Below are 20,632 nucleotides of genomic sequence, written 5' to 3'. Positions count from 1 at the left end.
TGGTAGCAGCCGTAGTTGCCCGACATTTCTCTAGTCTACTAACAAACTACATGCGTTCAACAGAAACGGGTACAAACGAGAACTATAGCAACAACACACAGATATATATTTTTAGGTAATATTATTAATAATAAATAATATTTTCAGTTTTCACTAAAAGATAATTGTTAACCCTTTGCCCCGTCTACCGTCACATCAGTTGACGATAACGAACGAACAGCTGACAGTACGACAACGACGACGCTCGGAATCGCCGAAGTGTCGAACTATATAGCCAAGCTAGCTAGGCCCGACAATCACTCGCGTCAGTGCGGCCAACGGTCTTATCTGTATTCTATCCGTCGCTAAGAATATATTAAATCTTTAATCCGTATTTGTCAATATATTGTCATGGACTCTTGTCGGTTAACTTATGACGATGAATATGTACTTTCTAAAATTGTTCATTCTTCATTATTGCCTCCCAATCAGTCTATTACTTTTACGCCGAAAAAAAAAACAACTACAAAAACGCACTATCCAAATCAACATTATTATTGCAAAATGTTTACGTAACCACTAACCAGCTGCAATTAACGCCTAAGGGCTAGATTACGTGTACGGTGTACTTCACTTGTGTTCAATATTTTTTCGACACTAAACTGACGTTCGGGATCAACGCTTATTTCGAACCTACAGCAATGGATAATGTACGTTAACATAACTACCCAGTACGGCTAAATAGGGAAACGTGGGGCAAAATAGAGAAGTTCAGAAGTTAAGGTTTTAATAGGCATAAATTGTTTTTTCATATGATATATTTCTAAAATTACAGTCATATTATGATCTTTATGACGTCTAATATAATACAACTACCTATCAGTTAATAACAATAAAATAATTTTTGACTTAGTAAAAATTAAAAACTTAAAAAGCTCACTTTGCCCCATATTAAATATTAACTACGTTTTCTTGAAGGGAGAACAATTCTAAACAGGGGCGCATGTAAACTCCGCCACTGAAAAAAATCATGTAAAATTGAGTTCATGTAAATTCCACCAGTGAAGGAAACCAAGTAGTAGTATTGTATAAAATGAATATAATACAGATCGGGTGTCCCGTGAGGATTTACCCATTGCGATATCTCCCGAAATAATGGTGATATCGTGATTTTGATTTTTTAATAACTACAAATATTTCATGTTTTAATTTATTTTAATGTTTTGTTACAAAAACTAAAAAATATATTTTTTTATTTAATTATTTTCAAAAAAATTGAAGATAGCGATTTTGTAGAGTTCATTTTTCTGAAAATATTGACGTTTCAACATTTTAATTTTATTATTCTCCTCATTTTTAATATTTTTTCTAGTTTCGAGAAAAACTGTGAATTACATTGAAAGCGTTTGGCGGCCGTACGAACATGCGACCCACATTATGTTTGATACATTGATACTACTATAGTATTAAATAATTCGTAATTTATAATTTATAAGTGTAAGCACATAACTTACAATTTTAGTTGTAAAATATTATGATTATATCTTTAAATGACAAAACTATTAAAATTTAACTTGGGTATATCATGATCTAGTTCCAATAATATAAAATTATATATTATTACATTTTGTTACAGGTATTATACGTTGATTTTTATATATTATTGATATTTTTCGGTTATCTAAGAATAACATTGTTAGTTTGGTCGTTTCGGCTATCAAAAGATAGCAAGCCCATAATCATTAGCGCAACTAAGTAGTAGGGCTAAAATATTAAGGGGCTGTAGGCCCACAAATAAATACCTAATTTAATTTACTCGCTTTCATGCTTTTCAAAAAACTAGGTCTGGATTATTTTTATATCAATAGTAACAACTGTACAAATACGGATATTTTTTTTGGTATATTAAAAATACTAAATAAGTTTTTTGTCCATTTTTAATCACCAAAATAAAACTAAACTATTGGATGGTGATCGCCGCGATGCCATTAGACATTGGTCGATGCAACATGCTCGCATAATATTTCTGAAGCCACTTTTTTAGCAGAAACTATTATACTTTAATAATTCAATTAACTACTCCAGGCACATATACGGGGGGGTCTGGCCGTCTGGGGTTCAACCCCCCCCCCCACCAGACATATTTTCAATTAACGAGGAAAAAATTGTTTTATTATGTTGCGGCACAATTTGTATTGCTACTTTTATAATAATTGTTTGGTAACTGGTTACCAATTATTATAGTTAAACTCTGCTCAGAATAATTTTTCATTGTATATATTATAAATATTTACAATATATTATTATATTATATTTTAGCTATTTCAGCTTCTGCATTGATTGGGTATCTTCAGGGCCATATTTACCATTAGACAGGATAGGCCCATGGCCTCCGTTATTTTGAGGGCCTAGGATTTTTATGAACCTTATTATTTTTTTAGAGTATTACTTTCATCATATAAAATAAATATAAAAAACATAAAATATTTCAAAAAAATAAAATAATTAATCCTTATCAGCGTAAAATGTAGGTACAAGAAATCTGTAGCCTGTAGAGATAAAAAAATGTATAACATTATAATTATGTTTGTCAAAATGTATAAGTAAGTACTTAATTTTAATAAATTATTATTTTATTTTATACAACTCATTTGTGAAGAGGGGCCTGTATAAGAGATAGCTATATATGTTACTGTTGACAATAAAGGGCCACATTTTTTATTTTGCCTAAGGCCACGAAATGCCTAAATCAGGCCCTGGGTAAAAAGCGATATTATATTAATAAATAGGCGAAAATTGAAGATATAATAAAACTAACAAATTAACAGTTTGATATATGAAAATTATCTAATCTCACTTAGCTATTAAGTTATCAGAGCCTGTTTAAAAACAAAAGAGGATAACCTTTTTCACCTGCGTGGTATAATTACACAATGAACAATTCTTTCGGGCCCAGTTTGTTACCATCATTAGTATATAGTTACACAATTTTAATAATTCTATTGTAAATACCTATAAAAGGTTAAAATATAAATTTAGCTTTATAATTTGCGAAAACTTATTTTTTTTTATTGTACGAAATACGAATTGAGCAAACATACAGCAGTTATTTTAATTAGGAACGTGATTTATACGTGCGGATTTCTATAAAAATAAAGGAATAAAGCAAATTTTACGCGAATCGGCTACAAACAATATACGTTGTTAGATTTTCATACTTTTACGGAATTATGGCACTAGATTTCAAAAAAGTGGTCTTGATCGTTGGTTTGTCAATTATTGTTGTCACTGTTGTTAGTAGTGTCATACACGTGTTCGCTGTACGATGGGAACGACAAACCATCGATAGTATTGGACAAGAACGACTTTCAAATCCTACATTAAAATATGTCTCTGTAGTATGTATTTATATTTTCTACTGAAATTATCAAATTATGTACCACAAAACAAAAAATATTTAAAATTAAAAAAAAAAGTGAATATGAGTAGGTATAGTAGGTATACATTATCGTTTTATTTATTAGATAATATAAAAAATATATTATTTCAAATACAATTATGTATTTATATGAATTAATATTTTAAGATACATTTTTTACAGCTATTTCGTCACGGAAATAGAGCGCCAATGTTCAAATATAACACAGATCCACACAAAAATGCTTTTCCTGAAGGAAAAAACGAATTAACTAAAGTAAGCATTGATTTATTTATAAACTATTGATCATTACAACATTACAAAAGTATTTATATGTGTCAATAGAAGCTGAAAATATGTTTTTTTTATCATACACGTTAACATTAATTTATGATTCAGATTCTGAATGAATTGAAAAATATATATTTTTATATTCTTTTTACCAATTTTAAAATTTTAATTTTATTGGGTAATTTAACGATGAACGATATTACTTATTTTTTTATAATTCAAATATATTATTCATGGGGTCGTACAACTTTAATATATATTATGCATTTTACTATATGCAATGAAATTTTCAGATATTTACGAATGTTTGTTTTTGATTCACAACAAACTGATTTTGCGTAAAAATTCCCATTTTTATTTGTTGATTTCCAATTATTTTTAAAAATACCTATTTTTAATTTAGACCTTTCAAATGTACAAACTATGTCTAATTTGTTATCAAAAACCACTTTCAATTTTCCAAATCAAAGCATTTTTTCTTCTTCCTTTTCTTATCGTGTATAGGTGTAGGACGTAAGTCCACATACATACAAAAAAAAACACATATATTGTAAAATCAATAGATTTATCGCATCGCTCAGAATCTAAAAATACAGGACTGATGTAGGTACTTTATCTACTTTTTTCGCGGTCACAATTTAATGATAATCGAACACACGTATAGATTAAAAAACATGTATATGGTATCATTTTCTCACACAGTGTTAATCAACAGAAAGGAAAGCAAAATATGTACAAAAAAGGACAAATATTTCGACGCTTATACAATGGTTTCTTAAGTGACTTATACTTGGACAGTGAGATTTTAATCAAAACTACTAACAAAAGTAGAACGTTCATGTCAGCAGCAATGGTTTTAGCTGGAATGTATCCGCCAAAAGATTATCAAAAATGGTCAGACTCAGAAACTGTTTGGCAGCCTATTCCTATTTACTACGATTCGCCAGACCACGGAACAGTATGTATGCTTCTGTACTAATTACTTTACATATGTATATATAGTTGTATTCAAAATTTATGCATGTTAAAATGGGTAAATTATGTGATGAAATATTTCTATTTTGATATACACTTACAGGTAATATTACAGAGAGGTAGATATTAAAGGTCAAATCTTATTTATTATTGAATAGAATAAGGGTTATAGCCTACTTATAGGTAGGTACTAATAATTAATATAGTAATATTCAATGAAAAATAAATAGATAGTTACTACCTATTCTAGAAATTTGTATACTTATAATTTAAACGATATCCCTCTATATTTACTAATTAATAGTTTTAAGATAGGTTATTAATAATTAGTGTAATAAACGTGTGTGTAATAATCCCATTCGTATATTTATTTTTAAAAAAATTGTCAAGGAGTTTGAATATTTCTTGAATATTTTTCCTATTTATGCCTTTTATGGGCATACCGTTACCGTACAGTGTATAGCAACAAAATTCTAATCATATGTTTATACTTTTAGAATTTAGTAAGGCTTTCTATATAATAAGTATATGCCTCATTCGCTTGATCACTTCATGAAATATATTCATTTCGTAAAAATAACGTATTATTATTTATTACACATGTGGACAACTTTATTTTTACCTTAAACTGTAAAAATCTTATTTTTATATTATAAAAGTTAAAAGTTATGGCAACAATACTAATGCATATAAACGTTGTTTTAACATCTTGATATCTCGTAAGGTTTTGAATTTAAAAAAACAAAAAGATAACGGAGTTGGCTTTTTAACTTGTAATTGTTGATTACTTGCTACTGCTCTACTCATAGGCGCAATTTCAATAAAAAAAACTGAGGGTACTTAAGCTCTTTATTTTCTGGACATAGCATTGAATAGCTACTGATTGTAATATCATAAAAAAAATATTTGAAGGCGCTACTTTTACAATTGGGGGTGCGAATACCCCCTAATCGCCCTCCCTATTTGCGCCTATATGGCACTACGATTACTGTATAGTCTCATGAATAGTTCATAATTTTCCCAACAAAACATTAGGATTCGTTAAAAATGTCTGTAGTTTTTACAAGCATGAAGCAATCTCCTACAAATCCTTTAATATAGATTAATGTATCCATGCTTAATTCTAGTAGGGTTATAATAGAATTCACAGTGGTTATCCTTACTTGAGGGCTGGACTTATAAAACCTATTTTTTTTTTAATTTAGAATAATTGTCAATTAGAAAGCTTGAACTTATCAATCCAACTTTTAGATTATTTACAAATAACACAGATAATACGACGAAATTAAGATTTTTCACAATAGACCTACATATCTAAAGAAAAATTGACCATTTTTTGGGCCTTGCTTCCATGTTCTTAACATTTGCTCATTACTCATTCAACTTCGGGATGCCTTGGGCGTCAAAGTACATCATATAATAAAAATAATATACAAATAATAAGAGATTAAACTAAAAAAAATAACAACAAATTATCCATAATTTACATAAAAATATTTTTTTCAGATGTTATTATTTATTAATATACGAATAATGAACGATATAGGTATACTAATACGAGTTACACTGCTGAAAAAAATAATACATTTTTTTGTTATCAGTTATTATTTATTAGAAATGTATTCAAAATAAATAATGTATAATTCAGTTCCATAATATATTAATATCCTTCAATTAAATTTAAAAAATATATTTCATAGAGAACCAATAAGCATATTCTAAGTTTTTTTTTATATTTTTCCTTTTCATATTATGGTCCAATATTTAATATACAATACGTAATTGGTTGTAAATGTCAAACCTAGCTTTTTCATATAATAAAAGTGACTGTAAATTATTAAACTTTATAATACTAATTTACGTATGATATATACAAAATAAACTCTATTAGTAGGTATAAAAATTTGAAAATATACATATAATGATTAAGTCATACAATTTTCTGTAGTTGTTCGATGAGAGGGGAAAATGTCCGGCTTTTGATTCTATGGTCAACAAGTTATATACTCAATTTAACAACCATACCGACAAAAATATAACAACATTAATGTCGTATTTGTCTGAAAACTGCGGACAACTGATAAATTCTAAGAATTTAATAAAGCTATACGACCTATTTATATGTCAGGCATGTATAAAACATAAATTTAAATATTAAATACATTAAGTAGATAACTATAGTGTGTTTGAAACGCACAATTGGTAAATAATTTTAATATTGTGTTATTATTCCTAAAGAAAGCCGAAGGTTTACCATTACCTGAATGGATTAAGCCTTACCACATTGAAGAAATAAAGTCAATTATTATGAATAAAAAAACAACAGAATTGTATTATGAAAATCATAGATTTCAGAAAATCATTATAGGTGAGCAAAATTATTTATTGCAATATTCGAATATGAATAACATGATTCACATTCGTTCATTTAATCCAAAATTAACTATAATCAACATAATATACGATCTATTTAATGTAACGCTCATTATTTTAGAAAACACTTAACATTTTTGAAAATGTATATTTTAAAGAATTTAAATCATAACAAAATATAATTTATAGGAAATTTTTTTTTATTATTATTAATCATATTCTGAAGCAGCATTTCAATCTATCAAAATCAAGTCTTCAGACAAGTAACTTATTAGTTATTAGAATCATTTAAAATTTAAACAAAGTATTAGGCCAACATTTTACGAGGTATCCCTGTTCACTCCACTCCGCTCATTTAAACTTTAAATAATTTGCTCATAAACTACTAATTCAAAAATTTGATTACGATAGATCCAAATACTCCGAATAATATTCTATTTCAAAAAATAAAATAAAATTTTTATGTATCGAAGTAGGTATTTCAGAAAATATTCTACTTTGGAACAAGGAATTAAAAATGTATGTTATCATCAAAATCCAACAAAAATTTTAAAAATAGTGAAAAAAATAATTATTTAATAAAATTAACCACTTAAAATTATGTATAAAAGCAAAATATCATCATACATTAATAATTAATATTATTGAAATAATGAGTGTCTTATATTAAATAATTCATCCGATATAGGATATATATCTACAACCTACTAATTAAAATTCTATCTATACTTAAATAACGAAGAAAGAGTTCGCTAAAAAATGTATACACAAATCTCAAACCTTTTTAGACAGTTAAAAGTAGAAAATATTAAAAATTAAATTATTGTGATCTTCAGAGTGAAGTTTTCTTAAAAAGTATGGCTTATTGTTTTTTTCCTTTATTTTAAAACAATCTGTACAAACAGCACATTTAGTAATTTAGATATAATAAAAAACATAACATAATATTAAAAAAACAGCTTTTAAGGAAGTCACCTATTGGTGACACCTACAATATTGTTATCTTTACAATTTTTTTTTATTATTTTAATAATAATAAACATAATTAATTTTTAGGTTTAGAATATTAATTTTGAAACTTTTAAATTTGTTTAATTTAATATGTTGAAGGACCTCTACTAAATGAAATCGGTTTAAATATGGAATCGCATTTAAATAATTATGGTACAAGAAAAATGCATCTTTATTCGGGACACGATCATAGTGTAGCAATGGCAATGAGCTTTCTAGGCAATACTATTGAATTGCCCAATTTTGGCGCTTCGTTACATTTTCATTTGTATCACGGCGAAACGAATAATGAACACACTATCAGAGTATGATATTATAATTAATAATTAATATGTACATAAAATTAAACTACTAAAAAAGTAACCTTCTCGTTATCATATACCATACTTTCTTATTACTAATTAAAATTTTTTATAGGTATACTTTTACGATCGTTGGGATAATGAAAACGGAAAAGAAGTCTCAATACCTATTTGCGGTAATCCGTGCAAATTTAAGGACTTTAAAAATATTTTAGACAATAATTTATCTGGAGATTGGGCGGAAGATTGCCAACAATTAGAAAGCTAATTTTTTATTTTATTTTTATTATTATCATTTACTGCATCTATTTTTTGCGATTTGTTTTAAATTATCCATGATTATTTTAGACATTTTATTAAAAAAAAAAAAAATTAATTTTAATACTTTACAAAATTTGACCTAGCTGTTTTATATTACCTACTATCTGCCTTCTAGATAGTTAGGGATTGGTTTTACAATTAATTTTTATGTTATTTAAACAATTTAATAATAAACCTATAAATTTACTATGACATTTAATGTTTTAGTAATTATAGATGCGTGCACTATATATAAAATATTAAAATTATTTTGATTACGTTTGATTTTTCTTTTTTCTTATTAATTTATTGTTACACTCAATAACTATTAAAGTATTAAAGTAGGTCAAAAATGTTAACATTTTTATCAGTCATTACCTACTACGATTGAAGAAAACACTATCTTTAATGGCGGTCATTAGTGTCATTACTCATTAATTATTGCAGTCTAGATATAAATCAATAAATCATTATAAATTTTAATATTTAACAAAACTGAATATATAGTAATCAAGGTTAGATTAGGAAGTTTAGTCATTTTGCCTTCCATTTAACATCAGATGCCGGTGATAGCTTGCCGATAAATGCATTTTAAAATCATGAGCTCAATCTAAATATCTTAAAATATATTTTCGATGCGTATACTATTTTCTTTTTCTCAATTGGTGATACACCTCCAAATAAATGCCCGTCCTCAATTACAGCCAACTCTCTATCAAATTTCCATCAATACATTATAAAATCAAACAAACTTTAACTCTACGAGCAGTATAGGTACGAGCAATTGTACGACTATCTTCCGAGTGTCCCTCAGTGGCGGGCCGGGATACAGGGAAATTTCTTAGTGAAACGCGGCTCGTATATAAAATATATAAATTTATTAATATTATTATTGGGAAGTTATAAATTAAAATATTATATAATACGTAATAAGTATATAGGTAATATTATTAAAACATAAAAATCTATAGATTTCTGATTATTTTATAACGGGGGGTCGGCTTGTGTTCGGCGGTCCGGGCTTATTAACAACTTATTGTTATTTGTTACAATTTTAAAAATAGAATTGAAAATAGTTACCTATTATATGGGCCGTTATAGCATCTATGTATATAAGGCCATTAGTATACGGAGGGCCTCTAAAATTATGATTTTACGGGGCTGTTTTTTTCTCTCAGTATACCACTGGTGTCCCTCTTATTCATTTTCAATTTTTGAAGGCCAGTTTGCAAATCTTTCCTCTAACCAACTTAAAACAATACCTAACCCAATAAATGGTTAATACAATTTTTTTTAATTACCTTAACATTAATTTTTTTGATTGTATGGTTATTTATACCGACAGCTCAGTTTCTTTCTTTTTGGTCCAACTACTGGAATAATTGGTCTGTCAATTTTATTACCAAATAAAAAAATATTGTCTCTAAAATACCTAGCAAACAAGTGATTTACCATGATCTACTATTGTCTGTAGTTCGTTTTAATCGACCTCGCATGACCACTTGGGTCTTTCGCTTCTACCCCATCACGCCTTTAAACTTACTCTTAGACCTTAGTCTTCAAACGTTTAATTTTACTCAGTTCCCTTAATACCCTCAATATTCCTCTCAACCATAATTTTGAAATTGTCATAAAAGAAATAATCACCTTAATATTGGAAGCAGGATTTTTCATTTATAAATGTCATTGTTTTTTTAAAAAAATTATGTATATTGTCAATAATGATGTATAATTGTGTAATATTATTTAGAATAATTTATTGTCGATCTGTATAGGTAGTCTTGTATTAAAATCTAATAAAAAATAAATATAAATAGTAAACAGAACACTACATCAAGTGAAAAATAGTGGATTACTGAATCTTACATAATATGTAATAAATAACAATTGGAAAGTATGCTTTAATGCAATAATAAATTATCATATTAGGTATACAAAACGAATCCGAGTGGTTAGGTAAATATGTACCTATGAGCTATGGCTACCACCCATAATATAAGTATTTTTTTACCCGTTTAAAACTATCAATAAATTGTGAAAAATAAATGATAAAATTAGTTTTTAAAAATAACTACCTACTAGATCGTAGTAAGTACCCTTTTTAACAGTCTTAGATTCTAAACTATTTACAATTTCCAAAAATCATGAACGAAACTTTTGAGCATTAGGTTTAGAATGTTTAGATACATATTATACATTTATTATAAGAGAATAAAAAAAATATATTATTTATAAAAATAATAAAATATAATATGATAACACGACAATGGATTGACAATAATATATCCCTTGCGGCTTGCTACGCTATAATCAACAAATCTACACAAAGACAATCAGTATTTAATACATCAATGCCTAGCAAATCCTTTAGTGTTATAAATTTATAGGTTAAATAAATAGATTGTAGGTACATTAGGTACAAACTATAAAATAGGTAGGTTAAGTTAAGTACATAAAAGTTTGAAAAAAATTGAAATGCATGAAATACATAATGATAAATAAAATAGGGAGTGAATATTTTTAATTTTACCCTGGGCGCCAAATCTTAACGGCATGGCTCTGGGTACATACCTACTTACTAATGAAATAGGCATTACATATTTATTTGATTTAACTCTATTATAAATAATTTAAGCTTACACGTAGCAAAATTAAAATATAACTAAGTCATTTCTACAACAATTTACTACGATGAAACTTTACTATTTTTAAATTTATAATAATTTCAATTGAATAATTTAATGAATAGTTTGTTTTATTAAAAAGTTTAAAATAATATTATCATTAATTTTAAAAATGAATTTTCAAACGCCCTGTATTATATACCCACGCAACGAAAGTTCAGGGGTACTCAAAATTTGACACGCAAAAATAAAACATTGAATTAATATGAGAAACGTTTCGTTTTACTATTAATTATTAATAGACGTATATACCTTAAATAGATTTGAGTAAAAATGAAAATTCGTATTTTATTTTTATGGAATTTAAAAACGAAAAAATGTGTATAAGTAAAAAACTGAAAAATATTTCCCTTGCTTTAAATTGTAACATTTTGAGATACAACTCAGGCAACATTGTAGTTTATTGATTACCAGGGTCAGTCCATGTGGACGAAAATAGCTAGATAGCAATATAGTTTTGTATTTGTATATAATAAGTTAGTAACTCTGCAGACTGTATGTCAAAGCAAACGTTTCTATCATATTAAAATAATTTAGTGATGCGAAATGGAAGCACCTCTGATGTTTGAAGTGTTAATGTACCTTAATTCCTATTACTTTGGCATGTTTTCTATGTTCGAGTTCTCACTTATATGTGCCAAATCAATTGATGATGCTCAAAAAAAGACAGTTTCTCTAAATGAACTCGGGACTAATATGACAGTATTTGTGTTTCTCTGTCTCATTGAAGTGTTTCGTACGTTCTTATCACGCCGGGATAATGCGGCGGACAAAGCAATATGTGTCGTCCTTTCACTCATTCTGACTGTACCATCAGCAATAGGAGTACTGTATTTTTTGTTGTGGCAACAAAGAACTTTTCGGCTGGAAAATATTCTAGGATGCATACAACTTATGCTTCAAGCAACTCAAGTTTTCTTTGGCATTGTATCACTACTGACATTCAAAAGCAGTGATTCAACAACATGAAATTGTAATTTAAAAACAATTATTTGTTACTTTTTATTTGTATATAAACACAAGGTATTTTTATTAAAAAATCATCAACTAGTCAATTGTATTACCTTCATTTACACTTTGAATGTTGTATGATTAGGAACTTTTTTTGATTTAATACGGAAATGACAATAGCAACGTACAAATACTGAAATGAAAACAAAAACAATTCCAAGTGCAGCCATTATACCAACAGGGTGATGATATCTTATGCAGGAAATTACTATTGATAGACCCTGAAAAATAATATAAAATATTTATATATTGATAGTTTAGTAATTTTATAGTTTATAAATAATTAATGAAATTACCAAAACAAATTATAAAACAGTATTTACATGTACAAATATTTGATTAGATATTTAGGAAAACAATACGTAAACATAAAAAGTTAAAAAAACTTTAAAACAGCTATTGTTTGTTTTTAATTTTAAGTATATTTAAATTTGTATTGTTATAAACAAATTATATTAAAAAAAATTAAAAACAGCATAAACAATATTTTATAAGTTTAGGTTTTATAAAATATACTTGAATATTATTAAATAATTGTTCCTTTTACTTGTCTTATGGTCATTATAATAGTCAACACGATTGGTCCAAACTTAGAAATAGTTTTATAAATGAATAGTTGCCCACATGCAGAGCTTACAGACAAAACTATACAATCAGTTAAAAATGCTGGATACTAAAATAAAAAATGTGTTACTTTTTTGTGAATATAATAATAAAATCATCAATAAAACACCTCTTTAATAAATTCATATGTTTTTTTGAATGAACCCACTTGATACAGTGGTATAGTTGTAAGAAGTGACGATAGTAATGAATTAGCAAAAACCATTTGCATAGAAGTAACCTGGTATTGTGTGAACATTTTCCCTTGCCACGTTGATGTGAAACTGTCTGTTGCTAAGTATCCAACAAGCAAGATAACTCCGGCTGCACAAGTTGTAATGTCTACAGAAAAGTAATTTTAATAATGTTGATATGAATAAGCTAATCACAAATACAAAATAAAAACCATCACAGTATTTACCAGAATGTTTATTTTCTGTGAAAAATTGAAATATAGCCATACCAATCCAAATTCCTACTGCCGTAACATACTCGTAGTATTGGTACTTTTTACCAGACATTAATTTTCCCATTAACATAACTGGGATAATTTTACAAGTTTTTGCTAATACCTTAATAATATTTACAATATAAAATGGTATAATTATTGTACTTAAGATAAGTTCAGCATACCTGAGTAGGAAAACTGACATATTTAAGAGACTCATATTGACACCAAGAACTTATAATATTTGATACAGTACAATAACTGTACTTATATAATGGTGGTGATTTTTTAGATCGTATTCCCTCATTCATAAATAAAAATATACCAGATAAAACTGTAGATAAACCTCTATTCAAAAATACCAACATTTGTGAATCGTGGAACTTTGAAGCTTCATTTGTACCATAGTTCTAACAAAAAAAAAAAAACAAATAAATAGGTAAAAAGAAAAGATAATCAAAATTGATTACCTAAATTACCTAAATCATTATTAATAATGTTTCAATTACCTCAGACATCATTTTTTCTTGAATAACACCCCAAATTAAATAAGATACTTGCAAGCCTCCAAAACAGTATACAAAGGTTATTATATCTTTTCTAAAATTAGCTGGTCCATTGTAACTCGGCGATAAAGGTTGTTCTGGTTCTAAATCATGCTTATCCCCAAATAATGTTTTTAACAATCTACTTGTTAACTGATTATCTGTTTTGCATTAAAATTATAACTTCAATTATTCATAAAATTAGAGCATTGAATCAATTTAAGTACTTTACCTCCCAAATCTTGATTTTTTGCAAATTTGTAAAGCCAATATCCAGGGATTAATATTAAGCAATATCCAAGACTATTATTAATAAAAGTACTCAATGAAGAAACATTTTGATTCAAATTTGATAAAACTGGTAATAAATTTTGTAAAATGATTATTGTAATAATAGATACCAAAATGGAAAACCTAAAAATTATACATAATTTATGAAATTAATAGTTACATGGCCACATAGGTCGTAGATATAATTTCTCATCTCTAAAAATTCTCCAGAATAACTAATTTAATTTAAATGTTTATCACATACAAATTAGTGATTACTTCTACTATGTTTTTAAACAAACAACAATAAATTTATATTTATTAATATAAAAATATATTATTCAAATTACCTAAATATCAACTTAAAATTAAAAATAAATAATTAAGTTTAGTTTTATTTATTTTTTTATTAAAAATAATAATATTTTATATAAATAACTTATTCATAATATAGAACATAATTATTATCAAGACATAAATTTAATTTTTCAAAGTTTTAACAAAAATAAATTTAAATAAAAACAAAGAAATTAGTACAGGTAATATAAAGTAAATACTGGGTTTTAAATGCATCAGAAACCTATTTAAACCAATTAAAAATAATAAATAATAATTTATTCTTATCAAATACATACCATAATTTTATACACGAAAGAAATGCCATTGCTGATGTTCTATTTTTATTGGATAAAACAAAAGGATGAACTTATTGATGAATTTTCAATTTTCCTCGTACAATAATTAACAATATTAACTGTCAACATTATATTATTTTTAAACATTTTAAATGTGTGTATTTAGAAAAATATAAAAAATTTTACAATAATTAATTAGGTAGGTATCAACTATCAAGTCAAATTTTCAAGTTAAGCAAAGTAAAAAGTATATTTTTTAGAAAAAGAGACAAAACAATGATTAATCTGTTTTATTATTTTGAATTGTTTTATTCAATATTTATAAACCTAACATTTATATTTATTAAACTAAAATTATTACACTATTCTTATAGTGCATAAACGGTACACCTTGAGTGCTTAACTACATTATCACTATATTAGTATATTATTATTATAGTAAGCAATGTTATCTTAAATAGTGCATTAACCACGATGTATTGATAAGGTGTCATCACTCCACATCACGCTTGTGTATCTACAACCGTGCTTATGTTTAAAACAATTCTTTTAAAGGGTTAGCCTCCTATTAAGATATCTTAATTCGTGACCTAGAGTCTAGGCCCTAGACAGCTAGACGTTAGCCTAATGTTCTAACCAATGTGTACACAGTAGGTACCTTTGTTATATCGTATTAACTTTTTAAGAAGTATGTCCGAACACTTTTGACCTTTTTCTACAGTTTTAAGAGGTTTTCGTTAAAACTATCTAGACTCATGAACGTAAATTTTTGTGATTGAACGATACGTCTACACTTATTTTTTACAATTTATAATTGCGAATTTTGGGGTTTTGTATTTTTAAAATTCCTTAAAATTAATTTTTTTTTTTTTAATTCGAATTAATTGATGATTATTGTAAATTTATATAAAAAAACGTTTGATTTATCACATAGAGTACCTATCGGTTACATCTAAAGGTTATTATAAAATATAAAACATCACCATCTCAACCATCTCCCCCCTCCATTAAAATAACACTAGTGTCGAAATCTTTTGAATATTGACATTTAAATAAAAAAAAAAAATCGTCCACCCCGTTTTCTCAAAAAAAAAAAATAGTTTAAAGTCCATGATTTTAGTTTTTGACGTAATTATACTTCAAGGGTAACAAAATTATAGTGATAAATTTTTTTATTACTATTACTATAAAAAATATTTTTTTTGTCCTGACAAAAAAACACAGTCTGACAGACTGTGGAAAGTAACATAAGTATGTACCTAAATAAATACTTTATCAAAATTAATGTGTGCCCTTTAAAAATCGCCTCCCTTCTATAATCGTGGTCTGGATCCGCCTCTGTCCACCAGTCATTATTTCCAGTTAATAACTGACAATAAATATACTATTTCAAAACTCAAAACATTATTAAGTAGGGCCTTTATTTTTACAATTTATATAATTATGTCCATTGGACAACTGTGGAAGAAAATCTTATACATAGGAAAATTATGAAAGTAAAAAAAAAATTGACAATATCATACAATTTTTTAAAAAGATTATAAAAAATAATTATCTATATTATTTCCATATAAAATATAATGTAAACAATGTAAATGTTATGCAAAACATTTTGAATTTTATAACTATATTTAGCCTAATAGGTATGATAAAATACAAGTTTACTAGGTATTTAATATAATACTACTTATTTACATAGTTTTATTTTACAACAATCATTATACTTGAATACAATACACATATGTACTATAATCTATAAATCTAATGTTTACAATTAGCACATGTAAAATATTAAATCATATGACTTGTCAGTTGACAATATTGAGATAATAATAAAAAAAAACAGCCACTTAGTGGTGATATTCCAAATTTGTTTCACTTTAAATACTTTGAGCTTTAACAAAAACAGCTGAATAGTAAACAGTATTTTATTTTCAGATGAGTTGGCTTTGGAGTTATAAAATGGTGTACTTGATAATTGGGTTTGTGGAATAATCTATTTGTTATTTAATATTTATATTTATCAAGGAATAGGATTAAATTTTTATATAATTTTTGCAAAGGCAGTAGATTTATTGGTAAGATTACAGGAGGTTAGGTTAGATATCAGTAATCTTAGCCAAGATTTTAGGATATCAGGTAGTTTCTCTGGCCTTAAAATTAAAATAATAACTGGTTTTTTTTTTTTTAATAAGTTTTCCATTAGAAAAGATAAGAACTAAGAAGTAACAAGTCTAAATGTACTTTGTGTACTTATAAGTTATATAAAAATTTTTTAGGGTACTTGCAGTGCCGTGCCGTGGGAGGGGCCTAGGGGGCATGCGCCCCAGGCAATTTAAAAGGGCACCAAAAAAATTGAAATGCACAATGATAAATAAAATAGGGGTGAATATTTTTAATTTTGCCCTGGGCGCCAAATCTTAACCGCACGGCTCTGGGTACTTGACAAATTACTTCAGCTAGATTAAATATAATCTGGGTGATTTAAAAAAAAATATACATACAATATATATTATTGAACCTCACCAGATATATAATGTATTATTTCATAAGAGAGTCGTACAAATCAAAAAAACATTAATCTCATAAGTCATAATATACTATAAATTTTCATTTTATTATAAATAATTTATAAACATTTTATAATCTAACCGGAGGGGTGGAAATGACATTGATTGTAATATAGTAGATCTAAATAAAATAGTATATTATATAATCAATGGTAAAGGTTATAAAATTATAACTGAAAATTACTTATGAAATATAGATTATAATTTGTATTTATTCAGTTAGAAATTAAAATAATATTAAAAAATAAATCGCTTAAAATATAGTAACTATTATAAATAGATACCTAATATTTGTGTATTTAATAAAATATGTCAATAATCGTTATAGATCTATTTATTTTTATTTATCGCAATGTTGATGAACTACATTGTGATTGCAATGCACAAATTTCATCTTTAAATTTGTTTATAGTTTCTCTCAACTTTTTTAAACGTTCTTTGTACATAACTGTGTGTTCTTGTACTCTTTTTCTAGATTTTATCATTTTTTCAACTGTTGTCTTCTTTATACGTTCATCTAAAAAACATAGGTTACATAAAAAAATAAGCTAAAAATGATAACAAAGGTACATACAATGTAGATTTTGTTCATCAATAGGAGGATTTTTACTCAATGTATCATTTAATACATATTTCATGTAAGTTGATGGATCTTGAAAAATAATTTCCTCATAAAATTCTGACAAAACTGGTTTTTCACTTAGTTCAGAGTCTTGTCCATTGCTGTACAACTTAAGTACATGATAAAGTGTAACCTATAAATTATACAAGTAAATATAGTTTTTATGAAATAGTATTCAATACAAAAAATATGATAATAAAATTTAAATACAAGAAAACTCAACTACATACTAGAAACATAAATAATTTTTGATAAATAATATTTAATATTATAATGAAAAGAATAAATGATTATAAATATTAATTACAATGTATGAAATTAATATAGTTAAATCGTAGTTAATACTAGAGTAAATATATTTAAAAAGACAATTTTTTATATTATTAATGTTTATTACTGGTCTTTCACTTGTATCTTGAAAAAATATCTTGATAACTAATTCAAATTCGCCCCAGCCTGTTTCAGACACCTCAAACGGAGGTTTTTGCACCACTCGAGTTGGACTTTCATAGCTGTCATGTAATTTAAAATGAACTTTTTTGACCCAGGTACCAATGTCTTCATTAACATAAGGCCTTACATAAACACACCATTTGTGAGTATGACCATCTTCGTGTCGTTTTTGACCAAAATATTTAGCAGTATTTCCATATATAATTGGTTTAACAATAGAAGTTCCCTATAGATAAACAAAAAATTTGATTGAAGTGTTTAACACAAAAAATCATGGTTTAATTTACCTTAACTCTAGTCAAATCATTAGTCGCCATTTAAATAAATTTAAGCGTAAGTGAATGATTTACAATGTTCAATTAATAATCATTATTTTATTTTGACATAAGTACAGACACTAAAATCTACAATTATTATTTTTTTTATTACTAATATTTATGACAAATTTTAAATGTAATAAACTAAATTATATTATTTGAATAAGTTTGTATCTTATCATTAACCGTATAAACACTATAAACAAAAACCTGATTACGGTCTTCATCTTTAAATACCGTGGTATCAGTAAAAATTGAATATGATAAAAATTTAGTTTTTAATAAATGTTACAGAAGTTAGTAACATTTTCGGTTAGAATTGATCACGAACACGAATCACGATTTTATAAGATTGTTAAGATTAAATAAGTCAACTCATAAGATTATTAAGACTATATACTACATAGTCTTAGAACCAACGAACTGAGGTGGATATATAGTATATTTTTCATCCAGACCATGAGCATTTGCAAATCCTTTTGTAGTTCAAAATGCATGCAATTTTACTTTTTAAAACTGAGTAAATTACTATAATAATAGTAATATAAAAATTTAATCAAGTAAACATGGTATAATATAGCCATCTAGGCTAATAAGACTGTCTCCGTTTAATGCTCAGTAGTCAGTATCGTATTTTATATGCAATATAATAAGCAATTACATAATTCAAATTTAAAACATCGATTATAGTGACCTTATTCAATGACAAAGTACACTCGACATCTATACTATAATATCTACTGTACAGCAAAGCAATTAACTGCTTCCCTAATTTTTATGTTTTTAATATTTATTATTACTTAATGTAGGTAACCATATATAGGAATTTGTATTCATAAATATTGAGTATCTTTTTTTTCATAAGCTATTTTTTGAATATTTAAATAAGTATTCTTGTACTTTTAGATTGGGTTAGTCAATAACTTCAACTGTACAAGATAAGATACATTTTTTGATACTTGTAGATTCCATCTAATCGTATTTAATTTTAATTTTATCATTTTTATCGGAATAATTATTGAATCTTTACAATCAACCTTTTAACCGTTTGCTTATTCAATAAGCTTTATTACCGTTCTGAGTGTTCTGACCATATGTCCTTAGGGTAATAATACTCTATGGTTCTGACACGCTACACACACTTACCTATTGATTTCTTACAGGTATTTTTAATCGTTCAAAAAAAGATAATAGGTATTAGATAAGGGGGCGTAATTTTACAATTTCTTATAGAATGCATTACAATTAGTAAATAACCTGTAACTAAATTCAAAATTGTTCTAAAAATAAGTACATTAAAATTTGCAAACGAATTTTTAATAATTTATGGTTTTTTCTTTTATACGCGTGGTCGTAAAAACAAGTCAATATACAAATAATCTAACATAAAATGGTCATAAATCATAATGCATCAAAAAATATTATTACTTAGTATATTTTTAGTTATAAATAATTTAATATTTATATATAGAAATATTCAGAGTATAGTTATTTAAGATAAGTACCTAGTTATTATTTAAGCAGATATACTTTCTTAAAATAAAAAGTATATACGGGTTTAGACCTGCAAAACTATTTTAATAAATAAATACCAATTAAAAAAAAAATTATATTCAATGCTTAATTTATTTCAACATTAAAACAAAAATAATAAAATAAATTTATGTCTACAGATTAAATATGTAAAATAATATGTATTTATTTTAATATAATAATATGTTATTAAGTATTAATTAGGTATATTAAGTTTGATACCTGATCAATGGTAAATATAGTAATAATTAAATTTTTTAATAACGTCATTTCTATAATAGGTACTATACCG

At 26.2% G+C, this 20,632-nt stretch overlaps 4 protein-coding genes across 7 annotated transcripts; 2 read left to right on the top strand and 2 right to left on the bottom strand.

Annotated features, from left to right (window-relative positions):
- The first annotated feature begins 66 nt into the window (after nt 1-66).
- On the top strand, nt 67-8,875 carry LOC113550418 (testicular acid phosphatase homolog). 2 transcript variants are annotated; one of them, XM_026952227.1, is made up of 7 exons: nt 67-115; nt 3,581-3,673; nt 4,404-4,646; nt 6,612-6,791; nt 6,902-7,031; nt 8,147-8,352; nt 8,465-8,875. In XM_026952227.1, exons 2-7 carry the CDS (start codon nt 3,608-3,610, stop codon nt 8,615-8,617), a joined length of 978 nt encoding a protein of 325 aa, XP_026808028.1. In that variant the 5' UTR covers nt 67-115; nt 3,581-3,607; the 3' UTR covers nt 8,618-8,875. The 2 variants fall into 2 exon arrangements, with proteins under 2 accessions (XP_026808028.1, XP_026808027.1); XM_026952226.1 differs by lacking the exon at nt 67-115 and adding an exon at nt 2,771-3,377 and having other exon boundaries at nt 8,465-8,874.
- Nucleotides 8,876-11,771: 2,896 nt separating this feature from the next.
- Nucleotides 11,772-12,388, top strand: LOC113549055 (transmembrane protein 80-like). The gene has a single exon (XM_026950203.1). It carries the CDS (start codon nt 11,880-11,882, stop codon nt 12,300-12,302), a length of 423 nt encoding a protein of 140 aa, XP_026806004.1. The 5' UTR covers nt 11,772-11,879; the 3' UTR covers nt 12,303-12,388.
- On the bottom strand, nt 12,124-15,001 carry LOC113549054 (adenosine 3'-phospho 5'-phosphosulfate transporter 1). Of its 3 annotated transcripts, none has more exons than XM_026950202.1 (9): nt 14,846-15,001; nt 14,173-14,354; nt 13,905-14,101; nt 13,581-13,805; nt 13,369-13,519; nt 13,078-13,289; nt 12,892-13,017; nt 12,398-12,565; nt 12,124-12,266 (listed from the first exon to the last, which is right to left on the bottom strand). In XM_026950202.1, exons 1-8 carry the CDS (start codon nt 14,872-14,874, stop codon nt 12,404-12,406), a joined length of 1,284 nt encoding a protein of 427 aa, XP_026806003.1. In that variant the 5' UTR covers nt 14,875-15,001; the 3' UTR covers nt 12,124-12,266; nt 12,398-12,403. The 3 variants fall into 3 exon arrangements, with proteins under 3 accessions (XP_026806003.1, XP_026806001.1, XP_026806002.1); XM_026950200.1 differs by having other exon boundaries at nt 12,127-12,269; XM_026950201.1 differs by lacking the exon at nt 12,124-12,266 and having other exon boundaries at nt 12,311-12,565.
- Nucleotides 15,002-16,996: 1,995 nt separating this feature from the next.
- Nucleotides 16,997-18,945, bottom strand: LOC113548538 (YEATS domain-containing protein 4). The gene is made up of 4 exons (XM_026949478.1): nt 18,778-18,945; nt 18,435-18,716; nt 17,990-18,170; nt 16,997-17,932 (listed from the first exon to the last, which is right to left on the bottom strand). The coding sequence occupies exons 1-4, from the start codon at nt 18,805-18,807 to the stop codon at nt 17,760-17,762; spliced, it is 666 nt and encodes a 221-aa protein (XP_026805279.1). The 5' UTR covers nt 18,808-18,945; the 3' UTR covers nt 16,997-17,759.
- Nucleotides 18,946-20,632: the final 1,687 nt, after the last annotated feature.

The sequence above is a fragment of the Rhopalosiphum maidis genome, chromosome 1, assembly GCF_003676215.2.
Source record: "Rhopalosiphum maidis isolate BTI-1 chromosome 1, ASM367621v3, whole genome shotgun sequence".
NCBI lineage: Eukaryota > Metazoa > Arthropoda > Insecta > Hemiptera > Aphididae > Rhopalosiphum > Rhopalosiphum maidis.
This window is presented reverse-complemented; position numbering and strand designations above follow the sequence as displayed.

What these genes read in the sequence shown, in the direction of transcription:
- LOC113550418 (XM_026952226.1), top strand. Translation starts at nt 3,210, where the DNA reads ATGGCACTAGATTTCAAAAAAGTGGTCTTGATCGTTGGTTTGTCAATT. An exon ending in ACGACCTATTTATATGTCAG is followed by an intron (nt 6,792 to 6,901) that starts GCATGTATAAAA and finishes TTATTCCTAAAG; the next exon opens with AAAGCCGAAGGTTTACCATT. An exon ending in ATTTCAGAAAATCATTATAG is followed by an intron (nt 7,032 to 8,146) that starts GTGAGCAAAATT and finishes AATATGTTGAAG; the next exon opens with GACCTCTACTAAATGAAATC.
- LOC113549055 (XM_026950203.1), top strand. Translation starts at nt 11,880, where the DNA reads ATGGAAGCACCTCTGATGTTTGAAGTGTTAATGTACCTTAATTCCTAT.
- LOC113549054 (XM_026950202.1), bottom strand. Translation starts at nt 14,874, where the DNA reads ATGGCATTTCTTTCGTGTATAAAATTATG. An exon ending in CACAGAAAATAAACATTCTG is followed by an intron (nt 13,290 to 13,368) that starts GTAAATACTGTG and finishes ACTTTTCTGTAG; the next exon opens with ACATTACAACTTGTGCAGCC. An exon ending in CATATGAATTTATTAAAGAG is followed by an intron (nt 13,018 to 13,077) that starts GTGTTTTATTGA and finishes TTTTTATTTTAG; the next exon opens with TATCCAGCATTTTTAACTGA.
- LOC113548538 (XM_026949478.1), bottom strand. Translation starts at nt 18,807, where the DNA reads ATGGCGACTAATGATTTGACTAGAGTTAAG. An exon ending in AAGATACAAGTGAAAGACCA is followed by an intron (nt 18,171 to 18,434) that starts GTAATAAACATT and finishes TATAATTTATAG; the next exon opens with GTTACACTTTATCATGTACT. An exon ending in TGATGAACAAAATCTACATT is followed by an intron (nt 17,933 to 17,989) that starts GTATGTACCTTT and finishes TATGTTTTTTAG; the next exon opens with ATGAACGTATAAAGAAGACA.